The sequence below is a fragment of the Balaenoptera musculus genome, chromosome 1 (assembly GCF_009873245.2).
Source record: "Balaenoptera musculus isolate JJ_BM4_2016_0621 chromosome 1, mBalMus1.pri.v3, whole genome shotgun sequence".
Classification (NCBI taxonomy): domain Eukaryota; kingdom Metazoa; phylum Chordata; class Mammalia; order Artiodactyla; family Balaenopteridae; genus Balaenoptera; species Balaenoptera musculus.
This window is the reverse complement of record NC_045785.1, coordinates 114,050,986-114,065,800: the sequence shown is the minus strand read 5'-3', so window position 1 is coordinate 114,065,800 and position 14,815 is coordinate 114,050,986. Positions and strand designations below refer to the sequence as shown.

At 49.5% G+C, this 14,815-nt stretch overlaps 2 protein-coding genes across 7 annotated transcripts; one reads left to right on the top strand and one right to left on the bottom strand.

The window, feature by feature from the left end:
* Positions 1-69: 69 nt before the first annotated feature.
* Positions 70-6,769, bottom strand: RRNAD1 (ribosomal RNA adenine dimethylase domain containing 1). 4 transcript variants are annotated; one of them, XM_036856321.1, is made up of 8 exons: positions 6,202-6,763; positions 3,643-3,767; positions 3,298-3,490; positions 2,771-2,833; positions 2,393-2,536; positions 1,440-1,924; positions 839-1,023; positions 70-408 (listed from the first exon to the last, which is right to left on the bottom strand). In XM_036856321.1, exons 1-8 carry the CDS (start codon positions 6,310-6,312, stop codon positions 287-289), a joined length of 1,428 nt encoding a protein of 475 aa, XP_036712216.1. In that variant the 5' UTR covers positions 6,313-6,763; the 3' UTR covers positions 70-286. The 4 variants fall into 4 exon arrangements, with proteins under 4 accessions (XP_036712216.1, XP_036712230.1, XP_036712239.1 ...); XM_036856335.1 differs by having other exon boundaries at positions 72-408; positions 3,298-3,450; positions 6,202-6,769; XM_036856344.1 differs by having other exon boundaries at positions 72-408; positions 3,298-3,405; positions 6,202-6,767.
* Positions 6,770-6,825: 56 nt separating this feature from the next.
* ISG20L2 (interferon stimulated exonuclease gene 20 like 2) lies at positions 6,826-13,350 on the top strand. 3 transcript variants are annotated; one of them, XM_036856367.1, is made up of 4 exons: positions 6,839-7,020; positions 7,628-8,473; positions 10,587-10,787; positions 11,497-12,412. In XM_036856367.1, the coding sequence occupies exons 2-4, from the start codon at positions 7,742-7,744 to the stop codon at positions 11,608-11,610; spliced, it is 1,047 nt and encodes a 348-aa protein (XP_036712262.1). In that variant the 5' UTR covers positions 6,839-7,020; positions 7,628-7,741; the 3' UTR covers positions 11,611-12,412. The 3 variants fall into 3 exon arrangements, with proteins under 3 accessions (XP_036712270.1, XP_036712262.1, XP_036712253.1); XM_036856358.1 differs by having other exon boundaries at positions 6,839-8,473; XM_036856375.1 differs by lacking the exon at positions 10,587-10,787 and having other exon boundaries at positions 6,826-8,473; positions 11,497-13,350.
* The last annotated feature ends 1,465 nt before the right edge of the window (positions 13,351-14,815 follow it).

The window sequence follows — 14,815 nt, the reverse complement described above, 5'->3', positions numbered from 1 at the left end:
CCTCTGCAGGATTCGGTAGGGAGGGTGCATGTCTGTCCTTTTCTATACTTAATAGAAATGACAGAAAAGTAAAGATTTCAATTTTTTAATAAATTAAAAATAAGTTTTTGCATAATATTACATAACACACAGAGGGAGAGAAAGCGTATGAAGCTGAAGGTTTGTAGGGAACCAGGATTCCACAGAGGATGCTGGTTCTCTGGCTGAGGAGGTGAAGACTCCGCCACCCAGTGTGGTACCTGGCAGTTACAGATGGGGTCGGAGATATGCCCTTCCTCAGGCTCTGTCAGCTGTCTTCAGTCTCCAGAACAGAGAAGGTCTCACCCAGAGGCCTTTTGGTGGCCACCAGAACCAGGTTTCTCGGAGAGAGTTCGGGGCTGAAGATGGGCAGAAGCTCAGCATGGAAGCCTATGAGAAAGGCAGGGCTACTCAGAAGGGGAGAAATGAAACAAACTCTTAGCCACTTCCTGCTTAGCCTGTAGGCATAGCCCCTTTTCCCCATGGGGGAGGCTCGAGGGGGTCTAAGGAGACCCAGCTCTCTCCAGGAACATGAGTGCCCAAGACACTGACTCGGGAGGAGGCAGTCTGCAGCACATCATAGGTTCTCAGTGCCTGGGATGCTGGCTTAAAATGCACCTCAGGGAGGTACCACCACAGGCTGATTCAGTAGGAATTTGCATTAACAAGTTCCCCTCCCCCCATCTGACTCTGAAGCAGCTGGTCTGAGAATCACCACAGCGAGGAACCTAGTCCTGGCAAGTGCAGGGGCCGGGACCTGAAGGAGAGCCCTAGAACTCCAGCCCCTCTGGCTCTGGGTCCCTGCTTTGGCCACCCTCACCCTGCTCCTGAAGGTAGAGCAGCCGGTCCAGTAGAATCAGTGTCTCCACCAGCGGGGCCAGCAGCAGGGCCAGGCTGAAGAAGGCCACCACACGGTTCTCCTGGGCCTGGTGGGCCCGAAGGGCAGCCAGATTCAGCGGCAGGTTGGGGTCAAGCCCCACCCGCTGTAGCCCCCGCTGCACGTATCTGTGGGGTCAGCCACAGACAGCACTCAGTTTGGTTTTAGAACCCTCCTCCCCCATTCAAACTGTCCATTCCTAATTCAATTCCAGCTGTAACAGATTTGCCACCCTAAGGTGCATTTTTAAATGTTTTTCTGGCTGTGAGCTGTATGTCCAATAGCAAATCAATCCAAAAATTTGTTTTCAGCCAAATCTGTCCAATTATTTAGCCATATTTTTAGCATTTCAAAAACTTGATAAAAGAGTGACAACTGCCTTTTAAAGAAAGTTTGAAGCTGCCTCAGAACTCAAAATCACTCCCCTCCTCCCAGCACATTTAGATTTTCTTCAGGACATGCTAACAGTTGAGGGTGGGAGGGGAATCATACCTCCAGTAGGTGATGCCCCCCTCCTCACGCCCCCCCAACTCCCCAGCCTCACTCTTCAATCTTGAGCTCGTGGACCCTGGGGATCCCCTGCACGCCTGGCCGACGGAGCTCAGGCCGGGCACGCCGGATGACCGTCTCCAGTGCTGCCCGGTAGCAGTGGGTTCGGAGGCCAGGGCCTGCTTTCTGCAGCCGCTCAGCATATTCCTCCAGGGCGTGGCAGGCCCCCTCCCGTAGCCTGTAGGGCAGTTCACGGCCAGGCAGCCCAGCCACCCACTGACTCAGTGGGTAGCCACCGGGGTCACTCAGCTTCATGTAACAGCAGCCCACTGAGGCCAGGGCCGCCACCTCGGGGCAGCAGGAGAAGTGCCTCAGCAAGGCAACACTCAGATCCCCACAGGCATGGAGGCCTGTCAGCAGCAAGCGGGCCTCACTCTGAGGTGAGTTCTCCACTGGAAGCAGAAGCTCCTCACACAGGGCCATGGGGTCTACCCACCTAACCACATGGTGGGGGCGGTGGCGAGGGCCAGTGTGGACCACCTGTGGAGGCAGGACAGAACAGAGGCAGATGGGAAGCCGGTTTCCCGTCCCCGTGCCACCTCAAGCCACGGGAACGGATCTGTCCTCTTGAGTTCCTTCCCAAGGAGGAAGGTGGGAGAGAAACTGGGGCAGAGGAGAAAGTGGGACTTTAAATCAGGAGATGGGATAGATTCTGGGTCTGTCATTAGTAACTGCAGGTCTTTTCATCTCTGAGCTTCCTCATTTGGCCACTTTTTACAGGTGGCTGTGAGAAGAACGTATCGGTGTGGAAAGCACTTTTTAACTAGAAGGTGCCTTTAAGATATGAGGAGGCTTCAGTGAAGGAGGGACCTTGGGAAAGGGGTAGCAGAAATAAGGACACACCATCTCAAGCTGAGAAACTTAAAAGAGGGAATTCAGCCTTGGTGCCCAATTCCAGCCAAGCAGACCCTGCTCTCACGGTCCTGGCTGCAGGAAGGGCTGGTCTACCTGTGGGTTCCGCTTCTCCTCTTTCTGCAGAGCCTGCAGGAGCTCCTGGTCTAGGCGCTGGGCTCTCTCCACCAGTCTCTGATCCCCTTCAATGCTCTTCACCATCAGCCCCAGCCCCAAGGACATGAAGCGGGAGAGATGGCCCTGGAGTCCCGAGAGGGAGGGTGGAGACAGCCCCGTTCAGTGTCCTCTCCACTGTCCCCCTCCCTATCTGTGGTTTGGACACCTGGGTCCTAGGCCCCCAGAAGGCTTAAATTCTGCCCAGCTTACTTCTACCACTCCTTAGCACCTGCCTCCCTGGGCCTGTGGCCTGATAACCTGTCTTCCAGCTGTTCTATCCCCATGACAGAAAACCAGAACATTACGGGTCTGGCTCACCTGGCCTGAGCCTACATCCACAACTTGGGTACAGCCTGTGAGGTCACTCAGCTTCTTCACCAACTGAAAGAGGAGGGAACAAAGGTCTCCTGGCCATTGGTGTTGGCTCCCAGGGCAAACACCCACAATGAGGGTGGAGGAGCTGAAGATGGCAGAGGAAGATGGGTAGAGGGAAGAGACAAGAGACATGGAAACCACAATGGGGTGTGCTGACCCCAGGCTCAGGCTACTGTCTTTGCTCCTCTCAGGCTAGTGATTCAGTCTCCTCCACAGAACAAGAGCCCTGCTGTGAAGCCATGAGCAGATCGTGAAGGTTATCAGAACAAAACTAAGCCAGTGATTCAAATATAGCCACCAAACAACCCGGCAAAAGGATGAAGATACGATTATAGTGTATCTGCCAAGGAAGGGACCTTCTAGGGCCTCTGGTCCTGCAGGTGGTATAAGGTGCCCACACCTTTGTAACCCATAGGCTTAAGGAGTCCCCAGGCTCCCAGATACCACCTATACCCCAGCCATCTCCTCACCTCTCCCAGCCTCCGAATCTCATGCTGCTTCTTGGGCCTGACGTGTTTCCGGAATGGAGCTGTCAGTCGGGAACTCTGGCTGGGGTTCTCCAGGAACTCTGAGGGGGTCTGAAACCCAGGCGTCCGGGTAAAAGCCAGGGCATAGGCTGTGGACTTCAGGGCCAGCAGGGTGAGTGGCCACACCGACCTGTACCTGAGATAGCCCACCCAGGCCCCCAGTGAATAGTCCCATTGCATCCTGAGTGTGCCAGTTTACAACCCAGGAAGCCCTTGTGAGACTCTGAGCAATGGCTCCCTGCAGGGCTCAGCACCAAGTCCCCCAACACAGGTCCCTCTTGCCCATACCTGGCCACTTCCCCTTCCCCAGGCATCCCCAGCAGCAGTGTGGCCAGCTGTGGCGGGTTCAGTCCATCCAGGGCTTCCTGCCATGAGCAAGGGAGTGTGCCCCATAGGTTGTCTGTGAAAAATTCCTGTAGGGGAAAGGGAGAAGCAATCAACAGGCTACTACTCTTCCCATTCTTCCCCGCCCCACTCAACACATGGCCACTGGCTGCAACTAGCAGGCACCTCTACCCATTGGCTGTCATCTCTTCTCTGAAACCTGCTCTAGCCTCCCCCTCCTTCCTCTGAGCCCAAATTGCATTCTGGACACACCTCTCCTTTTAGCAGTGTCCCCACTTATTTATGTGTCTGTTTCCTCCACTCAACTAAAGGGCAGGGATGGTGGCTTCACATCTGCATCCTCAGCACCACAGTGACTGACACCCAGTATTTGTGTTACCATCTAGTAACCTACCATTAGATGTGCCAGACATTATATATGTCAGAATGTTGGGGTTGTTTTTTTTTTTTTTGGCCGAGCTGTGTGGTTTGTGGGATCTTAGTTCCCCGACCAGGGATTGAACCCAGGCCCTTGGCAGTGAAAGTGCCGAGTCCTAACCACTGGACCACCAGGGAATTCCCTGCCAGAATATATTTTTATTCATTCATTTATTCAACACAAATTCTGGAGCTTTGGTTAGGCACCAAGTTCTATCCTAGGCTCAGGGGATACAAACAATGAAGCAGACAGACAAGATCCTTGCTCTTACAGAGCTTACATTTTAAAAAATTATTTCAGATAACATCAAATGCCACATAGACAATAAAACACTAATAAAACAGTAACAATGGAGAGTTTGAGTACTATTTTAGATAGAGTGATGAGGGAAGACTTGTCTGAGAAGGTGACACTTGAGCTGAGACTTGAATGATGAACAGGAAACAGCACATGTAAAAAAATTCAGACAGTGGTTGCCAGAGGCAGGGGGTGGGGGTGGGTAAAATGGGTGAGGAGGGTCAAAAGGTACAAACCTCCAGTTACAAAATAAATGTCATGGAGATGTAATGTACACCATAGTGACTATAGTAAATAATACTGTATTGTATACTTGCAAGTATTGTATACTTGAAAGTTGCTGAGAGTAGATCTTAAAAGTTCCCATCACAAGAAAAAAATGTAGCTATGTACGGTGATGGATATTAACTAGACTTACTGTAATCATTTCACAATATATACAAATACGAATCACTATATTATACACCTGAAACTAAAATGTCAATTCTATCTCAATTTTTTAAAATTCAGGTAATAGCAAACACTTACAGAATACTATAATATGCCAGGCACTGTCTGAAACATTTTACGTATATCAATGCATTTAATCCTCACAATTACCCTATGAGATAGTACTATTTTTATCCCCCATTTTACAGATAAGGAAACCAAAGTACAGCAATTAAGTATTCTAAGTCAAAAAGCTAGTAAGTGGCACAGCTGGGATTTGAAACCAATTTGACTCTAGAGTTCTTGCTCTTAACCACCCTACTCAGTTGCCTTTCTGTGGAGGAAAAACATTCCAGGCAGATCAGTAAGTGCAAAGACCCAGTGTAGTACAGTGAATGTGGGAGAGAATGAAATGTGATGGGGTTTAAAAGGGAGCAGGGGACAGATCATGTAGGGTTTTATAGGTAATGGTAAAGAATTACAATTTCATCAAAGAACCTAAGAAGCAAGGAAGTGTCCTGGTGAGATTTACATTTTTAAAAGATTAATCTGGCTGTTTTGTGAAGAACTGGGTATGGAGGAGAGGAAGCAAACACAGAGATCAGTTAGGAAGTAGTCCAGGAGAGAGATGATGTTGGCTTGTCCTAGGGTGGTAGCAATGGCAATGGAGACAAATGGGTGAATTTGGTATCTATTCTGGAAGTTGAACCAATAGGACTTGTTGAAGGGCTGGATCGTAGATCAATGAAGAAAAGAGCTGAATCGAGGATGGCTTCTGGGTTTGGGAGCTGAACAATTCAGTGGATGCTGGTGCCATTTATACATCATCTCATTTATTCTTCACAATGATCCTTCAAAAAGAGATCCATTTTACGACTCAGGAACTGGGGCTAGGAGGAATGTTTTTTTTAATGCCTAAGGTTAACACAGTAGGGGAGGCAGGATTCTAGTCCAAGTCTGTCAACTCCAAAGTTGGAATTGACCATTACACTGCAAAGCCAGGAATTTATTCAAAGCTTGAATGAATGAACATGTGTGTTCTCGAAACACCTCACATTTTCCTGGGAGAGTTCAACGTAGCTGCAGCAGCATGGCTCAAATGTCCATGCGTTTTATTACTTTGGACTTGAGAAGGTTAGAAAAACAACCTAGATGCTAAAACTATTAATATTTAGGTCATCTGAAAGAAAAAGGAGGTGGGGGGGGGCTGCCCCAGCTTTAACCCTTTCTTGTACAAAAGACTGAAGAAACATATTAGAAAAGAGATCAGAAGCTAACTCTCTACATTCTTCCCCTGTCGTGGCTAGGGAGCCACGCACAGAACCAGGAGCACCCCACCCACAACCCTGTGGCCTCACGATGATGTAGGCGTCCAGAATGGAACGGTAGAGCGTCACGACCCGGGTGAGGTTCACAGCTAGCTGCCTCCTCGCTTCGTGAGAGAGGCCACGGGCGGAGACCCCCGGCATTCCGGGGCCCAGCCGGTGGCGCGGGGAGGGAGAATGCAGTGAGGAGGGAACCTGGGTCAGGACCACGCGGGTCCGGTACCCGGGCTGGGCTCAGCTCTGCAAGACCGGAAGAAAGCGCTCAGAATCCGGTCCCAGACGCTGCCTTTCCGGGATTCGAGGTTGGGGTTGAAGACTTGAGACGCCCTCCTGACGTCACAGGCCGCGACGTCCCACAGCCCGAAGCTGTCAGCATTGGATGCAAACCGGGAGGCGGTGCCAGCGCAGTGACGCCACAGAGGCGTGCCGCGGCGACCACCTCACGGAGTGGGGCGGGCCAAGTTCCAGGTCCCGCCTCCAGATCCCGCCCCTTCCCGTACACCTCCCTCTTCTACCGGAAGTGAGGCCCAGGGCCTCCGGCGCGCTGCAGTGCCAGTTTGTAGCGGCCTCCGCACACCTTCGAATTGTACCTCCACTGGGCTAGAGGGGCCGGGGAGCGCATCCCGCCCCCGCCCCCACCCACGCCGCCCCCTCCGTCGCAGCCGCCGCTGCCGCTTCTCACACACTAGGAATCCCTGGCCTCGCTCCCGGAGGCAGGGGCTCTGCGGGTACGCGGGCCCGGCCTCCGGCGCGTTCCAATCCGCGAGCCTGCCGGCTCGGGCCTCGCCGACGCGCGCCAATTTCCGCATCCGGCTCCTGGCGCTTCCGGTCTTAGCGGGGCCCATCTGGGAGGTAGGTGTGTGAGCGTGGGAAGCTGGCTCCGTGGCGTGGACGGCCAGAGTGTGCTGTCCCCAGCCTCGGTTTTCCCCTCCGCTAATGTGTTGTCAAAGGTCCTTTCTTGGGAGAAGGACTTGAGTGAGAGGCATGTGGAGATTTCCCCCACGTGGAGACGAGGGAAATGGGTGCCTGAATTTGTATCTCTGTCCTTGGGTCCCGCGCTGGGTAATTCAGAGGTCAACTATGCCAAATCTGTGACTGCCTTCGAGCATACTTAGACGTTTCTTCCCTGGGCAAATGATAGAGCTCACCTATTCTGGCGTTCCAGATCACAAGAGTTTCAGCTGGTTGGCCCTGCAACCCCCTCAGTTTACAAATGAGACTGAGATCTAGAGAGGGGAAATGGCCTTCCTAATACCATACTGCTGGAGAATTGTGGGGCTTCCCTGGAACCCAGGCTTCCTGGTTCAGAAGGAAGTTCTCCTTCCATCATTTCACATTTCACATTATCTGAGAGGTTACTCTGATGTCTTTCCTCTCTTTTAAGTCCTACGGAGATGGGTCTTACCTTACTGGTTCCCAAGCCTATGGACTCCGTTATCAGGATCACTTTCTTCCCCAGGGTATACTACAAACCTCCAGATGTTGGCCTATGGGATTCAGCAGAGGATGAGTTGTCCATCCTCTCATTGGTAAGCTGTTTTTCCCAACTGTTCTCCCACCATCCACCGTCATCATGTCTACCTTACTCCTCAATCTGGATTTTGGCGAACCTCCCCCCAGAAAGGCATTAGAAGGGAATGCCAAGCACCAAAAATTTGTCAAGAAGCGGCGGCTCTTGGAACGGAAAGGCTTTCTGAATAAGAAGCAGCAGCCCCCTAACAAGGTCCCTAAGTTGCACTCAGAACCTTCAAAGAAAGGGGACACTCGCAAGGTGGATGGCACTTGGAAGGCCCCTCCCCTTCCAAAAAAGAAAACTGCTGCTTCCAGCAGTGGGTCAGAGCAGTCCCTGGACAAGAAAGCTGCAGTGCCTTGGCTGACCCCTGCTCCTTCACAGAAAGCTGGTTCTGTTGTGGCTAAAGTAGATTTGCTGGGGGAGTTTCAGAGTGCCCTACCAAAGATTGAGAGCCTCCCAATTCGCCCCCAGAAGAAGGACTCCCAGAAGAACCCTCCTCAGAAGACTGCCCCACAGATCTCCACCCAAGCTCATTCAGAGAATAAATACCCTGGAGCATCCCAGAAGATGCCAACGAAGATGGTGGCAATTGACTGTGAGATGGTGGGCACAGGACCCAAGGGGCATGTCAGTTCCTTGGCTCGATGCAGCATTGTCAGCTATAGCGGAGATGTGCTTTATGATGAGTATATCCTTCCTCCCTGCCACATTGTGGACTACCGGACCAGATGGAGCGGTATCCGGAAGCAACACATGGTGAATGCTACTCCCTTCAAGATTGCTCGGAGCCAGGTGAGAGGCATGGGAGATGGTGGTAGCAGCGGGGTGGGTGGGGAGAGGTCCAAATCATTTTTCTGCAAAGAATATCACCCCGGGAAGGCGCCAAAGGATTGCGGAGGGAGGGATGGAATGGGTGGAGGAGCAGATGAAGAAGGCTTTCTGCTGGGATAAGGAGTGGTGAGAGTCTGGAAAGTCACAATTAGCTGGTGTAACGAACTTTATTAGTTAAGATCTTTTAGGTCCCAAGTGGAATCCTCATCTGGAGAACCGGGAATCTGCTAGAGAAATAACAGCCAGTGATGGACAGAGCAACAGGCTATGAGTGCCAGGGGGAAAGGGCTCAATTTGAGAATGCCTTGTAGAGGTGGGGTCTAGGGTTGAGAATAGAGAGGTGGAGAGGGCTTCCCAAGCAAGAAGTAGCCTGTGGCAATGTGGAAAGTTGGTGGTAGGGGAAGGCAGAATATTGACAGAAGGAGCTGGGGCATATTTGTATAACTGGAACAGGTAGCCTGCAGTGGAGGGGATAAAAGACACAGGGCTGATATGCTGGGGTTCTCATCTCACTCACTGAGCAAACCTAGCCACTGTAAGTCCTATGCTGAATACTGGAGACACAACAAATGAACAGGAAAGGAGGGTGAGCTGGCAAATGTGAAGGGGAAGGGAGCCTGCTGGTCTTGGAAGGCCTCCAGAGGGCGCCTTTGGTCCACTTTGTAATTTCAGCTCCACATTCTTTGCCTTATCTAGACACACACTGTTCCAATAATTCCTCATATGCCAGAGCAGTCAGTTGGAGGAATTTCATCAGAGGTGGAACAGCTGGATTTTAGAAAGAACTTGAAGAGTTGAAGAACATCCTGTGCACCAGAGGCATAGCTGAGCAAAGGCTTGGGAGAGGCAGAAGATGGGGTGGGTCTGAAACAGCAAATCCACTCAGCTTTAAGGAAGGCTATATGTTGAAATTAATGCAAAGTAAAGGTGTTAGTGGTCAGTAAACTGCAGGTGAAGTTAGGAGCAACTAAATACCAAGTTGATTGGACTATATCTGGCTTTCATCATAAAAACCAGTGCCCAAGCTGGGGTATGAGACTAAGGTACATTCAAATGAGTCTTTTCCCTTCCAAGGGGTCCCATTGGGAGGCCAGGCATTGATTCCAGGCCTGTTGCTCTTGTTCACAGTCTGTTTGGAACCCCATTTTGGTAATGGCCTTCAGAGCCCATGACATATTCTGTAGTTATCCTCATTGGCAGTATGTCCTTATGGTTTAAGATTCTGAAATGGTGAGAAATTATTTGTTTCCAAGAATAGTGTGAATAAGGTTCCTGACCAGCTGGTAAATAACTTCTGGTTATGAGCAGGAGGAGCTATAAAGCGGTGGGACTGATTTTTTGTTGAAGCAGCATAAGCATGGTCACTTGATCACTTCCCTCTGCATCCTTAGTCTATAAATGATTCTTAATGTTTTTCTTTTTTGAGGCGGGGGGCTGTGCCTCACAGCTTGCAGGATCTTAGTTCCCTAACCAGGGATTGAACCCCGGCCCCAGGCAGTGAGAGTGCCGAGTCCTAACCACTAGACTGCCAAGGAACTCCCAATTCTTAATCTTTTATGGCTTGTAGGCTCTTTGAGAATCTGATGAAAGCCATGGATTCCCCCCCCCCAAAAAAAAACCAAAAAACCGACAAACATATGCATATCTATTTGCACATAATTTGGGGCTTCCATTACCTTCCTGGAGCCCATCTTTAACAACATTTGTCCCAGCCTGTGTCTAAGGCCAACATAATGATCATAGTTAAAGAACTTCAAGTATCAAGCCAGGACTGAACTAGGTAGTTACATGAACATCACATTGGGATAGAAATTAATGTGAAGATAAGGAGCCACTGCTGATGTAAATCCAAACAGGGTTACACCATAGAAAATACCTACTTTTATCTTGGGGAGAGGAGATAGATTTCAGGTGAAAGAAAACTTGTGGAAGAGGGCATTTCAAGGATGAGGCAGGTGGGCAATTGGTGGAAAGAACCTAGAAGGACTTAGACAGCCATGTTGGGCTTTTAAGATGCAGGGGCTACATCTTTGAATCCTGTTCCTCACCACCTCTTCTTCCATGCCTGTTTCAGATCTTGAAGATTATCACAGGGAAGATAGTGGTGGGGCATGCCATCCACAACGACTTCAAAGCCCTTCAGTATTTTCACCCTAAGTCCCTCACCCGAGACACCTCCCATATCCCCCTCCTCAACCGTAAGGCTGACTGCCCAGAGAATGCAACCATGTCTCTGAAGCATCTCACCAAGAAGCTGCTGAGCCGGGACATCCAGGTAGCGCCTTCCCAAATGCTGCCAGACCTGTAGCTTGGACACTGAAGGCTCTCCTGCTGCCTCTCCAGGCTCTGACCCTCAAATTCCTCTGGTTGTAGAGAGATCTGGGCGGGATGCTCTGATGGGAAGAGCTTTGGGCAAAGGGGTCCATCTCTACATAGGGATAACTATTCCTGTTCTCTACCTCACGGAGTGTTCCAAAGGATACTTGGAAAAGGAAAAAAGCCTGAAAGTGGGGATAAAACCCTAACTAAGAAAAGTAGAAAGCAGGTAGTTGTGGTGGTCTAAAAGACCATGTAGTGGATGCAAGAGGCTCTTATGTATTTCATATGTTTGGCAGTCAAAGAGGGGATGGCCTGCCTGGCATGAGGCTGTAGACACATGTCATATACAGATCAGTTAAGGAACTGGGGAAGATGGAAGACTCAGAAGGCCTGTCTGTGATCTGGTTTGTTCTGCCTCTACAGAAGAATGTAGAACAATATGGTATGTACATGTTGCTACAGAAGGGATTAAGGCAGACAGTAGCATAGGAGTTGAACCCCTGAAATTAGATAAGGAGTAGGGCCTCAGCAGAGGTCTACCTTTGTAGCCCGCTAACTGCAGAAGCAGCAGCATCAGTGGGTTGGAGGGAGCCAGTTGGGAAGGGAAGAAACAGTCTCTTGTAGCTTCATGCTCTTTTCTTCTTCCTTTTTCTTCCTTCCCTCAGGTTGGGAAAAGCGGACATTCCTCTGTGGAAGATGCTCAGGCCACCATGGAGCTGTACAAGTTGGTTGAAGTTGAGTGGGAACAGCACCTGGCCAAGAATCCCCCAAAAGACTAGTGCCAGTGGGGACACTGGTGATGTGGGGAGGCAGAGGCAGCACCACACCCGGGAGAACAGGGCAGTGGACCAGTGCACAGCTCTACCAGCTCTACACCTTTGGAAACTAGAGCTGTTGGGGAGAGTGAGGCTCCACCCCCGACTTAATAGCCATTAAAATTTCACCTCAGGTGTTGTTAAGTGTTCCATGGAAGGAGGCAGGCTCCATGTCAGAACCCAGCCCTATAGGCTGTTTACCTCTTAAATGGTGCTAACCATGGGTCCCAGGGTGCTTTGCTCCTGGGAAAGAGCCTTTTGACTTTCAAGGGGCAGGGCATACTGGGAAGTGTAGTTTCCCAAACTGCCTTATCACTAGGGTGACCATGTGTCTCATTTTATGCCTTTTGTTCTCAAGTAATTAGCAGCACCGTGTTGAACTTCCCAAAAGTATCCTGTTGGGTGATAACTTGTATGATCACAGTTCATCTCTCAGACTTCTTTTGGCTCAGAGTCTACATCCAGTCTGTGTCGGGATATCACCTGTTCTTTCCACCTGGACTTCCAGAGGAGCCATCCCTGGTGAGGTTTAGTTCTTAGGGTTACAGGGCAGTAGAGGTAAGAGAGTGTGACTTGGAAATCAATTTTTCTGATTTAGGAAAGCAGCCTCTTTCCTAAAGTGATAGAGGATTTATTTAATTTAGACCCCACTTGGTAGGTTAAAGAAGAATTTAAAGTGTTTTAATGGTTTTTAGTCTTTTACTTTGCTAAACCAAGCCTCTTAAAACTCAGATTATTCCCTTGATAAATTTTTATAAAGGAAAAACAATTGTGTGATGTTTTCTTTATAACTTCACATTAAATAGCTTTGTCACAGGATCCTGTAGAGCTGTAATTCTGATAGGGGGTCCAGGGTCTGTGTGAATGACACTTACTGGGCCCTGGTTTGCTGGAAGTCATCAAGAAGCGCTGACCAAGCCTTTGTGTGTAGCCCATGTGCTCTGCTGCCTTGTCCTCGTCCCTACCACAAATCAACGAGCACACCTAAAGTGACACCCCAAGCCATGCAGACACCTTCACACAGAGGGTATGTGACCAGGAGAGTGACTCAGAGAGTGGGCATGCGGGAGGGACGGAGCCGGGGAGGAAGGGTGCTTGATGACGCCAGCCTGGTCGCTCCCGCCAGCCCTTCCTCGGTGGTATACACCCTCATGTTGGGAAGGTGAGTCACAGGTCTGACCTTGTGTCTGGGATCACTGCACTCTGTCTTGAGAGAACGCAGACTCCACGTATACACCAAGGCTTGTGCCCTCTTGAGTGGCTAGTTTGGCTCCAGGGGCCAGAGTCACAGTCATGGCTGCCTATAGAAGGGAATTTCCTGCAGCCAAACCGGACCCCAGACGTGGTCTTGCTGTTGTGTCCTGCGCTACAGGATCTGCTTGCACAGGCAGCTGTTGAGCTCTGAGCAAGTTGGTTCCCGTTGAACCCAACATATGTGGTGTCCATGACACTTCACAAAGAGGTGCTAGGCATCCTTACACACCTCTAAGTGGGAGTAATCTAGGAAGGCTACACCAAAAACTGGGGATACAAGTCTTAATTGAAATGAAGGCGAGTCTTAATTACATTGTGATCAGTAAACTAGAAGATATGTGGGAAATTCTCATTTGAGTTCAAGTTTTAGGGTACCTGGCTTTGTAATTTATTCTATTGAAGTATAGTTGATTTACAATATTGTGTTAATTTCTGATGTACAGCAAAGTGATTCAGTTATACATGTATATATACATTCTTTTTCATATTCTTTTCCATTGTGATTTATCGCAGGATATTGAATATAGTTCCCTGTGCTATACAGTAGGACCTTGTTGTTTATCCATACTATATATAACAGTTTGCATCTGCTAATCCAAACTCCCAATCCATCCCTTCCCCACCCCACTTCCCCTTGGCAACCACACGTCTGTTCTCTATTCTGAGTCTGTTTCTGTTTCTTAGATAAGTTCATTTGTGTCATAGTTTAGATTCCACATGTAAGTGATAGCATATGGTATTCGTCTTTCCCTTTCTGGCTTACTTCACTTAGTGTGATAATCTCTAGGTCCATCCATGTGAGTAGCAACTGGCTCTTATGCTCCACTTCACCCCCCACTCAGGTGTCCTCAGTCCAGCATTGGGAAGAGCTCAGTCTCACTTTAGCTCACCAGGAAGAACCTGGAGACCAGAGGACCTTGCAGACATTTTCTTACTCTTTTCTCTTATCACACTTCCTGGTCAGAGCCCAGCTCACCCTGCAAGGTGCCTGGGGATCCCTGTACTTTATTATTATTTTTTAAAATAAATTTATTTATTTATTTATTTATTTATTTATTTTTGGCTGCATTGGGTCTTTGTTGCTGCGAGCGGGGGCTACTCCTCATTGTGGTGCACGGGCTTCTCATTGGGTGGCTTCTTGTTGCGGAGCACGGGCTCTAGGCGCACAGGCTTCAGTAGTTGTGGCCCGTGGGCTCTAGAGCACAGGCTTAGTTGCTCCGCGGCATGTGGGATCTTCCTGGACCAGGGCTCGAACCCATGTCCCCTGCATTCGCAGGTGGATTCTTAACCACTGCACCACCAGGGAAGTCCTGGGGATCCCTGTACTTTAATTCCCTCTTTCTCTGCCCCCTCTGTTCCCAGGCTTCATCCAACTGATGACAGATAAGCCCCATTGCAGATTACTATGGAAATAGCAATCAGCAAGTCCTGTTTTGCCTTGGGTATTAAGGCTCTTCAGAGTGGAGCATACGTATAACAAAACACATGCTCTTCCAATGGTATTCTTTTCATAGCATAATGTTTTCTAATGCCGAGACCCCCTTCTGCAGGTGAGAATGATAAAGGGCAAAGAGTGTGAGAAGTGTATCATGCCAAACACATTACTGATCTTAAATTTTCATGTAACGAAGTGATTCTCAGAAGGGTAAGGGGGGATGTATTTTGAAATTTCAGGTGATAGCACTGCCATTCTCTCTACCCTTAAGAACCACTGACTGAGGGAATTCCCTGGCAGTCCCCGTTAACCACTGGACTCTGCACTCTCACTGTCGAGGTCGTGGGTTCAATCCCTGGTTGGGGAACTAAGATCCCACAAGTCACACGGTGTGGCCAAAAGAAAAAAAAAAGAATCACTGATCGAGCCAAGGCTCTAAAGGAATCATTTGATTCCTAGTTTAACAGATGGTTACAGCTG

Excerpts from the sequence above, each read along its gene's own strand:
- ISG20L2 (XM_036856367.1), top strand. The coding sequence starts at position 7,742 with ATGTCTACCTTACTCCTCAATCTGGATTTTGGCGAACCTCCCCCCAGA. Across the intron at positions 8,474-10,586 it reads TCAAGATTGCTCGGAGCCAG|ATCTTGAAGATTATCACAGG; the intron begins GTGAGAGGCATG and ends TGCCTGTTTCAG. Across the intron at positions 10,788-11,496 it reads TGCTGAGCCGGGACATCCAG|GTTGGGAAAAGCGGACATTC; the intron begins GTAGCGCCTTCC and ends TCCTTCCCTCAG.
- RRNAD1 (XM_036856321.1), bottom strand. The coding sequence starts at position 6,312 with ATGCCGGGGGTCTCCGCCCGTGGCCTCTCTCACGAAGCGAGGAGGCAG. Across the intron at positions 1,925-2,392 it reads AGGAGAAGCGGAACCCACAG|GTGGTCCACACTGGCCCTCG; the intron begins GTAGACCAGCCC and ends CTGCCTCCACAG. Across the intron at positions 409-838 it reads GCTCTACCTTCAGGAGCAGG|GCTTCCATGCTGAGCTTCTG; the intron begins GTGAGGGTGGCC and ends CCTTTCTCATAG.